This window comes from Doryrhamphus excisus, linkage group LG18 (assembly GCF_037039965.1).
Source record: "Doryrhamphus excisus strain RoL-2023G ecotype Guam linkage group LG18, RoL_Dexc_Guam_v1.1, whole genome shotgun sequence".
Lineage (NCBI taxonomy): Eukaryota > Metazoa > Chordata > Actinopteri > Syngnathiformes > Syngnathidae > Doryrhamphus > Doryrhamphus excisus.
In genome coordinates, this window is record NC_136374.1 from 15,992,528 (window position 1) to 16,007,774 (window position 15,247).

Genomic DNA, 15,247 nt, shown 5'->3' on the forward strand with positions numbered 1-15,247 from the left:
CATATTTATGTGTGTGTGTATATGTGTGTGTGTACGTGTGTGTGCAAAAGTCCAACTTGGCTCTCTAATGGCTTCCCCCTTCATTTGCTGGATTCACGCTGAAGCCAACACACAACAACACACACACACACACAAGAACACACACACACCCACATGTCCTGCCGACTGAAAGGCAGCAAGGATAAGTGGTAGCTCGACTGAAAAGAAGGCAAAAAAAAAAAAGAGGAGGTCGCCATAGCAACACCGAGAGGTTGTTGTGCTTTTTATTGGAGAGAAAGAAACTGTGCCCCCCCCCCCCCCCCCAAGTGCTGATACCTTTACCTTTTGTATCTCTTATGCTTAATTCTCTGCCTGGCCTTTGTTTTTAAGTCTCAGGGCGTTAACTTGCAAAGAGATGACATCATCTATGCCGCTTCACTCTAGTAGTCGTATTTCTAGACTCCGTTAAGATCTAGTAAGAACTCATTTGAAAGTTTGGTTTTAAACGTTTACTGTTGCCGCTGCTCTCTTGACGATAGTTGGCCTAAACACCTCAAAAACACCTCGTTCTCAGCAGTGTTGGGCATGCTAGTAATTAGTTTTAGTTACTAATTACTTCTCCAAAAAAATGACAGAGTTACTAACTGAGTTACTCCGCTACAAAAGTAAGTAGTTACCAGTAAAAGTAAGTATTTGGCTGAAAACGCAATCTTACTAAACCTTACTAAGCCAATCCTCATTGCTTATGTGCTCTAAACACCCGCCCACTCAAGTTCTCTGATTGGCTGAAGACACAATTTTACTAAACCTTAGCCAATCCTCATTGCTTATATATACATATATACGTACATATATAAATAGTATGCATAAGTATATATATACCTACATATATACATGCATACACATATATATACATATATACACATATATACTTATATACACATATATACATATATAGTATGCATATGTATACATATACCTACATGCATACATACATATATACACAGATATATACATATATACACATATATACATACATATATACATATATACATATATTGTATACATATACCTACATACATACATATATACATACATATATACACACACACATATATATTTACGTATATACATACATATATACACACACATAATATATACATACACATATATAGTATGCATATGTATACATATACCTACATACATACATACATATATACATACATATATACACACATATATATACACATATATACATGCACATATATACATATATACACACATACATATATACACACACATATACATATACATATATACATATATATCTATATATACGTATATACACACATACATATACATATATACACACACATATAAATATATATATACATATACACACACACATAAATATATATAGATACACATATATACACACACACACATATACATATATAGATACGCATATATACACACACACAGGCATACATATATATATATACATATATACACATACGTATATACACACATACATATATATATATACACATATATACACACACACACACACACACACGCAGACAGACTGAGTATATATATGCACTCCCAGTGTGGAGGAGCTAAATATGAATGATATTGTCTGCATGTTATTTTCTTCACTGGTTATTTCTTAGCTGGCTTGTTGCCTAGCTGGACTTCATGGATATGGACTCAAGGATGATCCACCCACCCAAGCGCCATACACGTGTTGTACTGCACGTGTATGTGTGTGTGTGTGTGTGTGTGTGTGTGTGCAAAATGATTGGGAATTTGCTGCCATGGTGACAAGGCTGCCAGTATCTAATAACGAGGGGATGCTGAGAAACCCGGTTTGCAGCAGAGTCAGTAAAGATACTGTAAGTGGAAAATACTGACACCTGTTTGCCTGGTTGATTCCTTTCATTACGTGTAAGAATTCTTTCATGGCACGTTGTGAGCGTGTCTGTTGCGTGGGAGATGGCAACAGGTCTACAGGTTCTCCGTGCATGGTTGCCATGGTGAAGGCGACAGAGGGAGTTTTTGTGTAATTACCGCAGGAAAAAGCCAAGTCTGTGCATATTTCTTTGAGTCTTGCTTGGTATTTGGATTGATAGTACAAAATGCGTATGAATCCCTAAAGCTTGAATCCAAAAAGCTTGGCACCGACTCTCCATCTGTAAGATTGTGGAGGAGGAAAGGTGAAATCTAAGGAGGTGAAAGTGTCGACTCTTGATGAACTTACTGATATGCTGTTTTCAAAAACGGTTATAATGTATCCAAACAATAGACCGTGGGTCTCGAGAGCATTTATTTGGGCCCTGGATGAAAACAAACAGGCTTTTAGTTTAGGGGGATTCAAATGCTGTGAGGGAAGCAAAAAAGCTGAGCTGAAATTTTAAACTCAAAACCAGTAGCGTCCTAAAATGTTTTTAAGTCCCCCTAAATATTTTTTGTTTTTTTTTACAATTTTTTTTACAATTTTTTTTTACAATTTTAAAAAATCTTTTTTTTAATTATTTTTTACAATTTTTTTTACATTTTTTTTTACATTTTTTTTACTTTTTTTTTTACATTTTTTGTACAATTTTTTTTACATTTTTTTTACATTTTTTTCAATTTTCTTTATATTTTACATTTTTTACATATAATAGAGCAACAAGTCTTTAAAAAGTCTTCAAGTCTTTAAAAACCTGCACAGTGCTGCACGGTGGACGGGTGGTTAGCACACAGGCCACAGCTAGGATTCCACCTTCGGGCATCTCTGTGTGGAGTTTGCATGTTCTCCCCGTGCATGCGTGGGTTTTTTTCCAGGTACTCCGGTTTCCTCCCACATTCCAAAAAAACATGCTAGGTTAATTAGCGACTCCAAATTGTCCATAGGTATGAATGTGAGTGTGAATGGTTGTTTGTCCAGTCCAGGGTGTACCCCGTTTCCCGCCCGAAGACAGCTGGGATAAGCTCCAGCACCCCCCTGCGACCCTCGTAAGGATAAGCGGTAGAAAATGAATGAACGAATGAGTTATCCTCCTATTTTTTGTGGAAGTGGTAACTTTTTGGCTTCTTATTTTTTCTTTCCCCACCCTCGGCCATCTCTGTGTGGAGTTTGCATGTTCTCCCCGTGCATGTGTGGGTTTTCTCCGGGTACTCCGGTTTCCTCCCACATTCCAAAAACATGCTAGGTTAATTAGCGACTCCAAATTGTCCATAGGTATGAATGTGAGTGTGAATGGTTGTTTGTCTATATGTGACCTGTGATTGGCTGGAAGCTCGAAGACAGCTGGGATAGGCCCAAATAAATAGTTTTAGACACAGCAAGAAGCAGAAACATATAAATATATTTGCGTACATGTTAGCATGAGCTGCACAGTGTTGGAACTTGTTTATGGTTAATAACACCAAGAACTGTGAACAGTGTTGAGGTGTATCAAGTTCTAGATGAGGTGAGGCCTATCCCAGCTTCCGGTGATAGGTGGGGTACACCCTGGACTGGTTGCCAGTCAATCACAGTGTACACTTATGCAAAACAACCATCCACAATCTCATGAAGTGCAACCCCCACTATGGCACCGTCCTGCTGTAGAACAGTACAAAGTGTACTCCATGTACTTTAGCATAAACGCCCCTTAGACAAGTTGTACCATGAATGTACCCACATCATCTCAACCTTCCATGGGACTGCGGCTATATTTGCGGATCATATTTTGCTGTTTTGTGCTCTTTTTCTGCAACGTTCTTCCGAGTAACGCTCTCCTCGATGGACGTCCAGAAAAGGATGCCACTCCTCCGAGGGAGAACATGTTGATTTCAGACGCTGCAGGAAAAACAGGTTGCATGATCAACGTACATCCAAACTTTTTTGAATTCCAAATAAATCCACGTGGCATCAAAAGACTGAAATACCTCCCAGAGGTTTCCTTCTGCTCTGCTCAGCTTTTCAACAGCAATGATGGGCGTCCATACCAGCGGCAGCGCTGCCATGCAGGAGCCAAGAGCCACTGCCCAGGATGGTAGCTGCACCCCTCCGTAGCTTGGGGGCGTAAACGTCTTCAGAGACCACACCAGGATGGCCTACACCACAGTTGAATATTTTACACTTAAACTCTTCAATGTAAAACTAAATTAGTGACCATCATAAGTTTTAAGTAACTACATGATACAAAGGTAAAAATAGTTTGATAGAGTGGATCTTTTAAACAGGAATTTGGGCTAACTACCGTATTTTCTGGAATATAAGTCGCTCCAGAGTATAAGTCGCACAAGGCCAAAAATGCATAATTAGGTAGAAAAAAAACATACATAAGTCTCACTGGAGTATAAGTCGCACAAGGCCAAAAATTTATAATTAGGTAGAAAAAAAACATACATAAGTCGCACTGGAGTATAAATTGCGCAAGGCCAAAAATTTATAATTAGGTAGAAAAAACATACATAAGTCGCACTGGAGTGTAAGTCGCACAAGGCCAAAAATGTATAATTAGGTAGAAAAAACATACATAATTCTCACTGGAGTATAAATTTCGCAAGGCCAAAAATGTATATTTAGGTAGAAAAAACATACATAAGTCTCACTGAAGTATAAATTGCGCAAGGCCAAAAATTTATAGTTAGGTAGAAAAAACATACATAAGTCGCACTGGAGTATAAGTCGCACATGGCCAAAAATGCATAATTAGGTAGAAAAAAAACATACATAAGTCGCACTGGAGTATAAGTCACACAAGGCCAAAAATGTATAATTAGGTAGAAAAAACATACATAAGTCTCACTGGAGTATAAATTTCGCAAGGCCAAAAATGTATAATTAGGTAGAAAAAACATACATAAGTCGCACTGGAGTGTAAGTTGCACAAGGCCAAAAATGTATAATTAGGTAGAAAAAACATACATAAGTCTCACTGGAGTATAAATTTCGCAAGGCCAAAAATGTATAATTAGGTAGAAAAAACATACATAAGTCTCACTGAAGTATAAATTGCGCAAGGCCAAAAATTTATAATTAGGTAGAAAAAAAATACATAAGTCGCACTGGAGTATAAATTGCGCAAGGCCAAAAATTTATAATTAGGTAGAAAAAACATACATAAGTCTCACTGGAGTATAAATCGCACAAGGCCAAAAATGCATAATTAGGTAGAAAAAACATACATAAGTCGCACTGGAGTATAAGTCGCACAAGGCCAAAAATGCATAATTAGATAGAAAAAACATACATAAGTCAAGTGTGACTTAAAGTCTGGAAAATACAGTAGTTTGAATGTTTAAATACTTCAAAGTTTGCATCGGCGTTCAACAGGGTTCCGGTTTAGGTCCACCTTTATTGACTATTTACATCATCCAGTCAATGCAGGTGAAGCTGTTACACATTGGCGACCAACTTCATAAATTGTTTACTATCTGCAAATAGTTTTCAGTAAAGTGCAGGATTTTTCTGCAACATTTCTGCAACAATATGAAGTAAAAATGTTGAGGTATATTCACCAGCAGGATACACGGGCTAATAAAGAACCAGCATGCTTTCCACCATAGCCAGAACCAGAAGCTCTTTTTCCCGATCATCATCTCAATGTCTGCAATTAATCGATTTCCCCCTGCAACGGACACATAGAAATTCATCAATAATGCATATTTGTGATTGAATTAGTAATACAAAATATGCATATTGAAACAAACTTTATATATATTCTGCTTACGTTAAGCATTTTCAAGCATAACAAATGGCTGAACTAACTAAAATACTTATATAAGGCATTCGGAAGACACATTCAAAAATGCTGTAAATGATACTGTAGTAGTACCTAGTACATTGGTCACTATGTAGGTATCAGTAATGTTATTGATACACAAACACTAGGCTTTTATTGCAGGTTTGAATCCTCTTGCAAACAGCCACAATAATCACTAATAAAATAGTTTTTTCACTTTAATGCCGGACAGAAATACATTTGTAGTACATTTGTTTGTACAGACATAATGATTATAATATAAATAACTTATAAGAGGTTTTCTTGATTTTTTTTCAAAATTTTTATTTTTACATGAATAACTAGGTATAAAATTGTATTTCCAAATAAATGTACTCTTATGAGGTATTTTTGTTGTCATTGTTATATTTGTCAAACAACTAAACAAAAAACTGAAGAAACAAGTGGTCTAATAAGTCTTTTTATGTCTTAAATGTATTTTTTTTAACCTTTATTATGTTTACTGTTGGGTAATATTAGTTTAATGGTGACTATAGGGGTGTTATCTCTTGTCCGGAGGGCTCTAATAATATCCTAAAACATGCATTTAGAAGGTTGTAAACAGGTTTTCTATACTAATATAATTTGATAATAATATAATACAAAAAATAAAAATAAAAAAATAAAAATAATATAATATTAATAGAATTAACAAACTAATATAATTCTATAATATTTCATTTATAAATAAGGAACCCTACTTCACGAAAAGTACTATATATTGATTAGAATCCTCTAGATTACCAGGATTACCAAGATTCTTATCATGCAAAAAAACTATAAAACAAACAATAAAAACAATATTTCATTGGTATTTCTAACATTGTATGTACGGTGGATTAGTGGTTATTAAGGAGATGGACGGTTCCAATTTGTTTGCGGACCAGTTCAGTGTGATCAATGCTACTCAAGCCTTATAACTATAAGTTATATATACTTATATATACTTATAACTAAAAAATGAATGAATAATATCACTAACAAAGCATCCAACTCTAATTTCACTTCTTGTGTCAGTATTGCTTCGTCATGACAGGTTTCGGGTGTAAAAGGACTTATGTTTTGCTGTCAAGAAATTGGAAGCCATTTAAATTTAAATGTAAAAATACATAAATAATGCACATTTATAAAAGTAGGTTTTACCATATATAAAGCAGAAGCCGACCGTCTCCATGAGAGCCAAAATGAGCGCCACCCAGGTTGTAGTGAATGAATCCATTAGTGTCACCCAGTATATTCCAGCCTATTACAAACACACAAATATAACACATTGACACAATAATTACACAAACAGCAGTAATGTCTCTCATCTGCAGACCCACCTTTGTGACTAATGGCAAGCCCAAGAGGAAACCGACAAAGGCTAATCCTATACTTACATAGGCTTGCTTAGGTTTGAGGACTTTAGGGAAGGCATCAATCAAGCTTGTGCAGATCACCTCTGATGATGAAAACACAGATTATAGGCAGCACATTGATTTTTCATCATCGGTCGTCATTATGAATGTACCTAATTGTGTGAACTGAGTGTCGAGGCCAATAATAAAAATCATAAAAAAGAAAAGAATTGACCAAAATGAGGAAACGGGAAGGTTGGTGAGGGCTTCCGGGTACACAATGAATGCCAGGCCAAATCCTGCAAATAATATTTTTTTTATTACATAAAATATAGCAACATTTTATGAGTTGGTGTTTGCTCTTTCCAAGTATCTCACCGTCTTTCACCACATCACCGATGGGAACTCTGTAGATGTAAGACATGTGACCCAAAATGGAAAAGATGGCGAAACCTGCTAAAATACTCGTCGCTGGAAAGGCAATGAGATATGAAAAATAAAAATTAATTTCCTTCCGATACAGATACTTTCTTACCGTGGTTAACCGAGGTCATGGCAATGGAGTCAGTGACCACGTTATTGTGGAATTTGCCGTAGGAAGTCAGAGTCACCAATCCTCCGTTGGCAATGGAGAGTGAAAATGCAGTCTGGGCGGCTGCATCTTTCCATACCTAAAAATAAGTTTATGTATTTAATTTTGCATAATAACTACCAAGATGGCAGAAGTTGCCGAGTCATAAAATCGCACCAAAGAATCACTCGACATATTGATTTGCTGATTTGATTGCAGTGATTCAGTAAACACCCTAAAGTTACAGTGGATGTATGAGAAATTTCAAGTCAACCCGACTTATGGGTTGTATGACACCCCGATAAGCAGTTAACAATGTGTAACAATGGACAGGCGGGAACGCCAAGTGAGAAAATAATGATTTTTTTTTTAGGCTGCATGGTGGTCTAGTGGTTAGTGTACAAGCTTCACAGCTAGGACACCCGAGTTCAATTCCACCCTCGGCCATCTCTGTGTGGAGTTTGCATGTTCTCCCCGTGCATGCGTGGGTTTTCTCCGGGTACTATGGACGCCACAAAATGTGAAGTTTTGATTTAGTTTAGTTTTATTTAGTTATGTATATGTATAAGAGTTATCCTTTTTACAATGATTAAAACACTGTACAGTTAATAAATATTAGGCGTCTGTGTGGAGTTTGCATGTTCTCCCCGTGCATACGTGGGTTTTCTCCGGGTACTATGGACACCACAAAATGTGAAGTTTTGATTTAGTTTAGTTTTATTTAGTTATGTGTAAGAGTTATCCTTTTTAAAATGATTAAAACACTTTACAGTTAATAAATATTAGGCATCTGTGTGGAGTTTGCACGTTCTCCCCGTGCATGCGGGGGTTTTCTCCGGGTACTATGGACACCACAAAATGTGAAGTTTTGATTTAGTTTAGTTTTATTTAGTTATGTGTAAGAGTTATCCTTTTTAAAATGATTAAAACACTATACAGTTAATAAATATTAGGCGTCTGTGTGGAGTTTGCATATTCTCCCCGTGCATGCGTGGGTTTTCTCCGGGTACTATGGACACCACAAGATGTGAAGTTTTGATTTAGTTTAGTTTTATTTAGTTAAGTATATGTACAAGAGTTATCCTTTTTAAAATGATTAAAACACTATACAGTTAAGAAATATTTGGCGTCTGTGTGGAGTTTACATGTTCTCCATTTGGATGGGTGAGGTCAAAGGTCAAATAGTTAATTCAGTTTTGTCACCCCTTGGCAATGGGGGTTGAGGCAGCTAGCTATGGCGCGTTAGAACCTACTTTCTGTCAAATGTTTCCATTTTGTTTGTGGCATTGCATCATTTTTGATACCCACTACAATAACTGAGCCTAAAATAATACCTTGCAATAATTCTCATACACATCTCACCTCAGCTTCTTTCAATTTAGTGAGATTGGACTGCGACCCAAAGTAGAAGGCGATCCCATCTCTGGCTCCCTCCAGTGTCAACCCTCTGATCAGCAGGATCATCAGCACCACGTACGGGAACGTAGCCGTGAAATACACAACCTGAAGGGACACGAGGTACACTCCAGTCAAGAAAAAGTGTATACACGACATAAATACGTGACTTGAATTACTTTTCCTGACGACTTGATGCCTTTGACAAGCGCTGCACCAACAACCATGGAGCTGAGCAGCAAGCAGAGAGCCAAGTACCAAATGACTGGACCTGTCTCCTCGATGCTACTGGATCTCTGCAGGGCCACGTGACTAAGGAGGAGAAACCACCTGTCACAAACAAATCCACCAATATGTGTAAACCTGAAGGGGGGCATCCTTACTCCCAGTACTGCTCACTGAGGCTCTGCACTGGAACGCTTATCTTGTTTGATGAAGAACCGGTGATGTTTACCTCGGTCCAGTTGGCCCTTACAACACCACTTAGGTTGCAATTTACTGGAAAGAGAAGATGAGATGATAGGTGATGATGCAACTCCACAGTAAAAGACATCATGTTTGGTGCAGTTTTAAGCCGAAAACACGGCCACAAGGTGCCGGAAGTGCATTTTATAAGATCTTGGCAAAACTTTTTTTGCGTTCGAGAGGCTCAAAGAGGTGATGATGCAACTCCACAGTAAAAGACATCATGTTTGGTGCAGTTTTAAGCCGAAAACACGGCCACAAGGTGGCAGAAGTGCATTTTATGAGACCTTGGCAGAACTTTTTTTTGCATTCGAGAGGCTCAAAGAGGTGATGATGAAACTCCACAGTAAAAGAGAGCATGTTTGGTGCAGTTTTAAGCCGAAAACACGGCCACAAGGTGGCAGAAGTGCATTTTATAAGACCTTGGCAAAACTTTTTTTTGCGTTCGAGAAGCCCAAAGAGGTGATGATGCAACTCCACAGTAAAAGACAGCATATTTGGTGCAGTTTTAAGCCGAAAACACGGCCGCAAGGTGGTAGAAGTCCATTTTATAAGACCTTGGCAAAACTTTTTTTTTGCGTTCGAGAGGCCCAAAGAGGTGATGATGCAACTCCACAGTAAAAGACAGCATATTTGGTGCAGTTTTAAGCCGAAAACACAGCCACAAGATGGCAGAAGTGCATTTTATAAGACCTTTTAAAAGACATATTTGCTCAATCTGTTCTTTTAATTTGAATTCCTAACATTTTTAGCTGAAAACTAAGAAGACAAAGATGATTCAGTGAGTTCTGACAAACAGATAACAACAAACCCTGAAAGTATAGCACGAGACAACAATGTGAAAAAAAAAGTGTAACCGTGTCAGCGCACCTAAAGACTTGTTGCTGCAGTTTTTGTTGGCCCAGCTGAGGCACGTCGACCACGGCAGGGGAGACTGGAAGGAAGCACACAAGTAGAAGAACCCGTAGGCTATGATGACGTTGTAGTATATAGACAGCAGGAAGCAGCAAAACACCATGCCGATGCCGACACCTGGAGATAATACACAAAATACACAAACAAACCTGGTGAATGAACCACAACAATCAGTTTTGTCATAATAATAATAGTATTTTTTATTTTTTAATTTCCCAGAAATATACAGGTTTAATAAGCTAGTTTTGTCCACAACAGTCTCTCTCACACATGTGTATATGTAACTATACAGTATAAGTCTGCACTTGTCTATTGTAATAGATTTAAGATATGTAGTGAAGCCTATCTCTTTAAATCTCATAGGGGCAAGTCAGTACTTTTTTTTTTTATCATATCATGAAATCCACGACTTCAGAAGTGACCATTTGAGTTCCTCTTGAGATGATGGAGTCTATCGTTTGGGGACATATTCCTGTTGTATAACAGGGGACCTTTAAATAAACCTGGTAATGGTAATGGTAATGGTTTTATTTCATTTGAACATGCATCAGATTACAATTGAATGCATCACATAATCAGTTCCCAGTTCCACATGTCCAAAAGGAGTAGGAAGAAGCAAAGCTTATTAAATCCTACCCCTCCATCTGGTACTTTTACAATCAGTAACTGTTACATTTGTTCACTTCCTGCTTTCCTAATATAATTAATTTTCAATTTTTTTTAATTAAATTAAAAAATGTAATTCAATTAAAAAATAATTTAAGTTTTTTTTATTTAATTTATTTTTTAATTTAATGTAATTTTTGTCACATACCGAAGTACAAGGTGATATGAGCATACATTGACATAATGGGTACCATAGTAAGTGTCAATATAGTGATGTATAATAAATAAAAAAATAACATAATAGAGCGATACCGTGAAATTTCAACCTTCTGAGCTCACCCTGAAGCAGCGGCACCGCTCTCCATACGTTGGCTGGACCTTGACTGGAGAACTGACCGATGGCACTTTCCAGGAAGAACAAAGGAATCCCGCACAAAATCAGCATGATCAAATAAGCGATGACAAAGGCTCCTGCTCCAAAATAAACAAAAATCATCTTTATGTTTGGAAGCCTGACAAAACAAATTATCACATTCAAAATATTGCAATGTGAGAAGTTTACCCCCTCCGTTTTTGTAGGTTAAATACGGAAATCTCCAAATATTTCCCAAACCAACTGCGTAACCCATCATGGACAGCATGTATTCTGTCTTGTTGGTCCAGTTCCCACGTTCTGGATTCTCATCGCCTTTGACCACAGGAGGATCCTGTACACAAATGTTATGCATGTCAAAAAAAAAGTGGCTAACGAAAAATCCAGAATAACAATTTACAAGCATGCCATCTGTTTTTTTTGACACTACAGGTGTGTGGAGGGGCGACTGGAAGTCCAGTTTTTTTTGTAAATGTATTATTATGTAACATTCCAAAAAAGACGGGATACAGAAGGCGGTGGTGTTACCGTCAGAAACGCCCCCAAACAGTCAACCTAGAGATACCTGGGGATACTTACCTATGCTAATCAGGACTGTATGTGACTAGAAGAAACCTAGAATTTACTAAGCCGGGTGTGAATTCTGCAGTTTAAGAACTTCATGAATTCAACTTATCCTTTTTGCAAGAAAAAAATCGATCTAGCCAAAAATAGGTGTAAACAACAAGGGACTCGAGATTGATCCCTGGGGACACCCACAAGTCATAGCTATTTGTTCTAACCAATAATAACAAAGTACTTCCTGTCCTCCAGATAGGACTTGAACCAGTTTGGAGCAGTACCATAGATTCCTACACGGTTTCTAACATCTATAATAGAATCAAAGGCAGAATAGTTGAAGCTGTAATAGCTGCTAAAGGTGGACCGACACCATCTTGAACCCTATTGGTTCCAAATGAGATGGCACTTCCTATTTGAGTCATGACATGTGAGCAAATATTTTTGGTCGTTAAGTGTACTGTCTATACTCAAAGGGCTAGAAGCATAGATTGAGCAAATATTTGTCAAACATAATAGAGCCCTCAAGGGTAACGTGAACGTTGACTGAACAAAATATGATTATACATTCAGTATTATTAATAATTTAAAAAAAAGTACACTTTTGTACACAGTGTACATGTACACTGAACCAGACGCAACATTGGTTCCCACTCCAATACATTTTACTTTTTTCCTTCCATTAAAAAAAAAAAAAATGAAATTTTAATAACCAATAAAATTAATTTCCATGTAGTTTTGGAAAAGGCTTACCTGATCATTAACAAGAGGACAATCCTTCGGAGTATTGAAGCAATATTTCCACATGTTGTTGCAGTCAGTGGACAGCAAATCCAAAATGTGTCGGTGAACCACAACTAGACAAAAAAAAAAGTAATTATTTCACATCTGTTATCAGATATGAATACTGTAATCCAAATTGATTTGCATTATTAGCTACAGTTGCCCATCGGATACTATTACATTAGTAAGAATGTCTCTGCAATCAAACTCGTTACGCCATCACCAGGCCCGTTTAGGCTTCTCTTCCTTGTATGAAGCCTTGAAAACAGTTCCTGGTCGGCTCCTTCATTTTTTTACTATTCAAACATGAACCAGCTCGGCCTGAGGCTTTATGTATTTTACACCTTTTAAGTTAACGCAGTTTTTACTTGGTGAGCCTGTTAAACGGGACCTATTATGTGGACTCCTATAGAGCAGCTACACACAATAACCAAAACAGAAAGCTTTCTAGATCTTCCAGGATCTTCACCTATTCCATTTGTATTCCATTTGTATTTCCAAAGTCTGTTTTAATTCATCACCTGTTTTTATGGACTCCTATAGAGCAGCTACACACAATAACCAACACAGAAAGCTTTCTAGATCATCCAGGATCTTCACCTATTCCATTTGTATTCCATTTGTATTTCCAAAGTCTGTTTTAATTTATCACCTGTTTTTATGGACTCCTATAGAGCAGCTACACACAATAACCAACACAGAAAGCTTTCTAGATCATCCAGGATCTTCACCTATTCCATTTGTATTCCATTTGTATTTCCAAAGTCTGTTTCAATTCATCACCTGTTTTTATGGACTCCTATAGAGCAGCTACACACAATAACCAACACAGAAAGCTTTCTAGATCATCCAGGATCTTCACCTATTCCATTTGTATTCCATTTGTATTTCCAAAGTCTGTTTTAATTCATCACCTGTTTTTATGGACTCCTATAGAGCAGCTACACACAATAACCAAAACAGAAAGCTTTATAGATCATCAAGGATCTTCACCTATTCCATTTGTATTCCATTGGATTTCCAAAGTCTGTTTTAATTCATCACCTGTTTTTATGGACTCCTATAGAGCAGCTACACACAATAACCAAAACAGAAAGCTTTCTAGATCATCCAGGATCTTCACCTATTCCATTTGTATTCCATTGGATTTACAAAGTCTGTTTTAATTCATCACCTGTTTTTATGGACTCCTATAGAGCAGCTACACACAATAACCAACACAGAAAGCTTTCTAGATCATCCAGGATCTTCACCTATTCCATTTGTATTCCATTTGTATTTCCAAAGTCTGTTTTAATTCATCACCTGTTTTTATGGACTCCTATAGAGCAGCTACACACAATAACCAACACAGAAAGCTTTCTAGATCATCCAGGATCTTCACCTATTCCATTTGTATTCCATTTGTATTTCCAAAGTCTGTTTCAATTCATCACCTGTTTTTATGGACTCCTATAGAGCAGCTACACACAATAACCAAAACAGAAAGCTTTCTAGATCATCCAGGATCTTCACCTATTCCATCTGTATTCCATTTGTATTTCCAAAGTCTGTTTCAATTCATCACCTGTTTTTATGGACTCCTATAGAGCAGCTACACACAATAACCAAAACAGAAAGCTTTCTAGATCATCCAGGATCTTCACCTATTCCATTTGTATTCCATTTGTATTTCCAAAGTCTGTTTTAATTCATCGCCTGTTTTAATTCTTTAAATTAATACTCACTTCCAAACATGCAAACATCATTATCTGAAATCTGCCATTGTTTAACACAATAATAGAAAATTCTAACATTATTATTAGGTCGGAAAAGTGGGTAAAAAGCATAATAGGTTTTTTTTAATGTTAACTTCAAGTGTGGTGTAGAACCAACCTTAAACATCAACACAAAGGCGCCCTAAAGTATTATCATTTGTTGTATGCTAGCCAAGTTCTATTTTATGACAATGAATAACGATAAGCCACACCCCCATTTGGCATTAAATTTATATTCAGGAAATACAAATATAAATCTTGTATGACAGTCCAGAGCAGTTCATCATTATAATGAATATGAGCCTATATTTTATTATTATTATTTATTATTTTTTTTATTAGAAAGTTGTATTGATGTAATGTTGCGATTGCCACGTCATTGTAAAGTTTTCTCGCTTTATGTTCAGGGGTAGCTATCGTACAACATTCCGAGGTTCTCCAGACGTCCCTTACAGAAGATGCCGCCCATTCCACCACTGAACTGAAGAACTGATCTGCGTTGTTGTCAAGACATTTTCTACTTTCACTTCCTGGCAGCATTTGACTCAGTAGTTTTAACAATAGCCATCATGTCACAGTGAACTTTTGTTGAAAATTTCCTTTGAATTATGACATGAATAAAAGTATGGGTGAGTCCGGGAAGAGTTTGTAGAGAATAATAAAGAATTAGCTTACAAGATGTTACATGTTTTGGTGTTTTTGCCTGTGGCTGAGTGAGGTCAAATGATGCAATTTTTAAAATTCACCAC

The 15,247-nt window shown here is 36.9% G+C and overlaps 1 protein-coding gene across 1 annotated transcript; it reads right to left on the reverse strand.

Moving 5' to 3' along the window:
• Positions 1-3,639: 3,639 nt before the first annotated feature.
• On the reverse strand, positions 3,640-12,765 carry LOC131105940 (sodium- and chloride-dependent neutral and basic amino acid transporter B(0+)-like). Its single transcript, XM_058054484.2, has 15 exons — positions 12,712-12,765; positions 11,590-11,734; positions 11,367-11,498; positions 10,377-10,538; positions 9,425-9,539; positions 9,221-9,353; positions 9,009-9,149; positions 7,611-7,746; positions 7,454-7,546; positions 7,249-7,374; positions 7,061-7,179; positions 6,882-6,981; positions 5,476-5,585; positions 3,898-4,065; positions 3,640-3,808 (listed from the first exon to the last, which is right to left on the reverse strand). Exons 1-15 carry the CDS (start codon positions 12,763-12,765, stop codon positions 3,692-3,694), a joined length of 1,851 nt encoding a protein of 616 aa, XP_057910467.2. The 3' UTR covers positions 3,640-3,691.
• Positions 12,766-15,247: the final 2,482 nt, after the last annotated feature.

Coding starts and splice junctions, on each gene's coding strand:
- LOC131105940 (XM_058054484.2), bottom strand. CDS start 12,765: ATGTGGAAATATTGCTTCAATACTCCGAAGGATTGTCCTCTTGTTAAT. Junction 9,150..9,220: donor GCATCAAGTCGTCAGGAAAA/GTAATTCAAGTC, acceptor GTGTCCCTTCAG/GTTGTGTATTTCACGGCTAC. Junction 7,180..7,248: donor CACTCAGTTCACACAATTAG/GTACATTCATAA, acceptor TTTCATCATCAG/AGGTGATCTGCACAAGCTTG.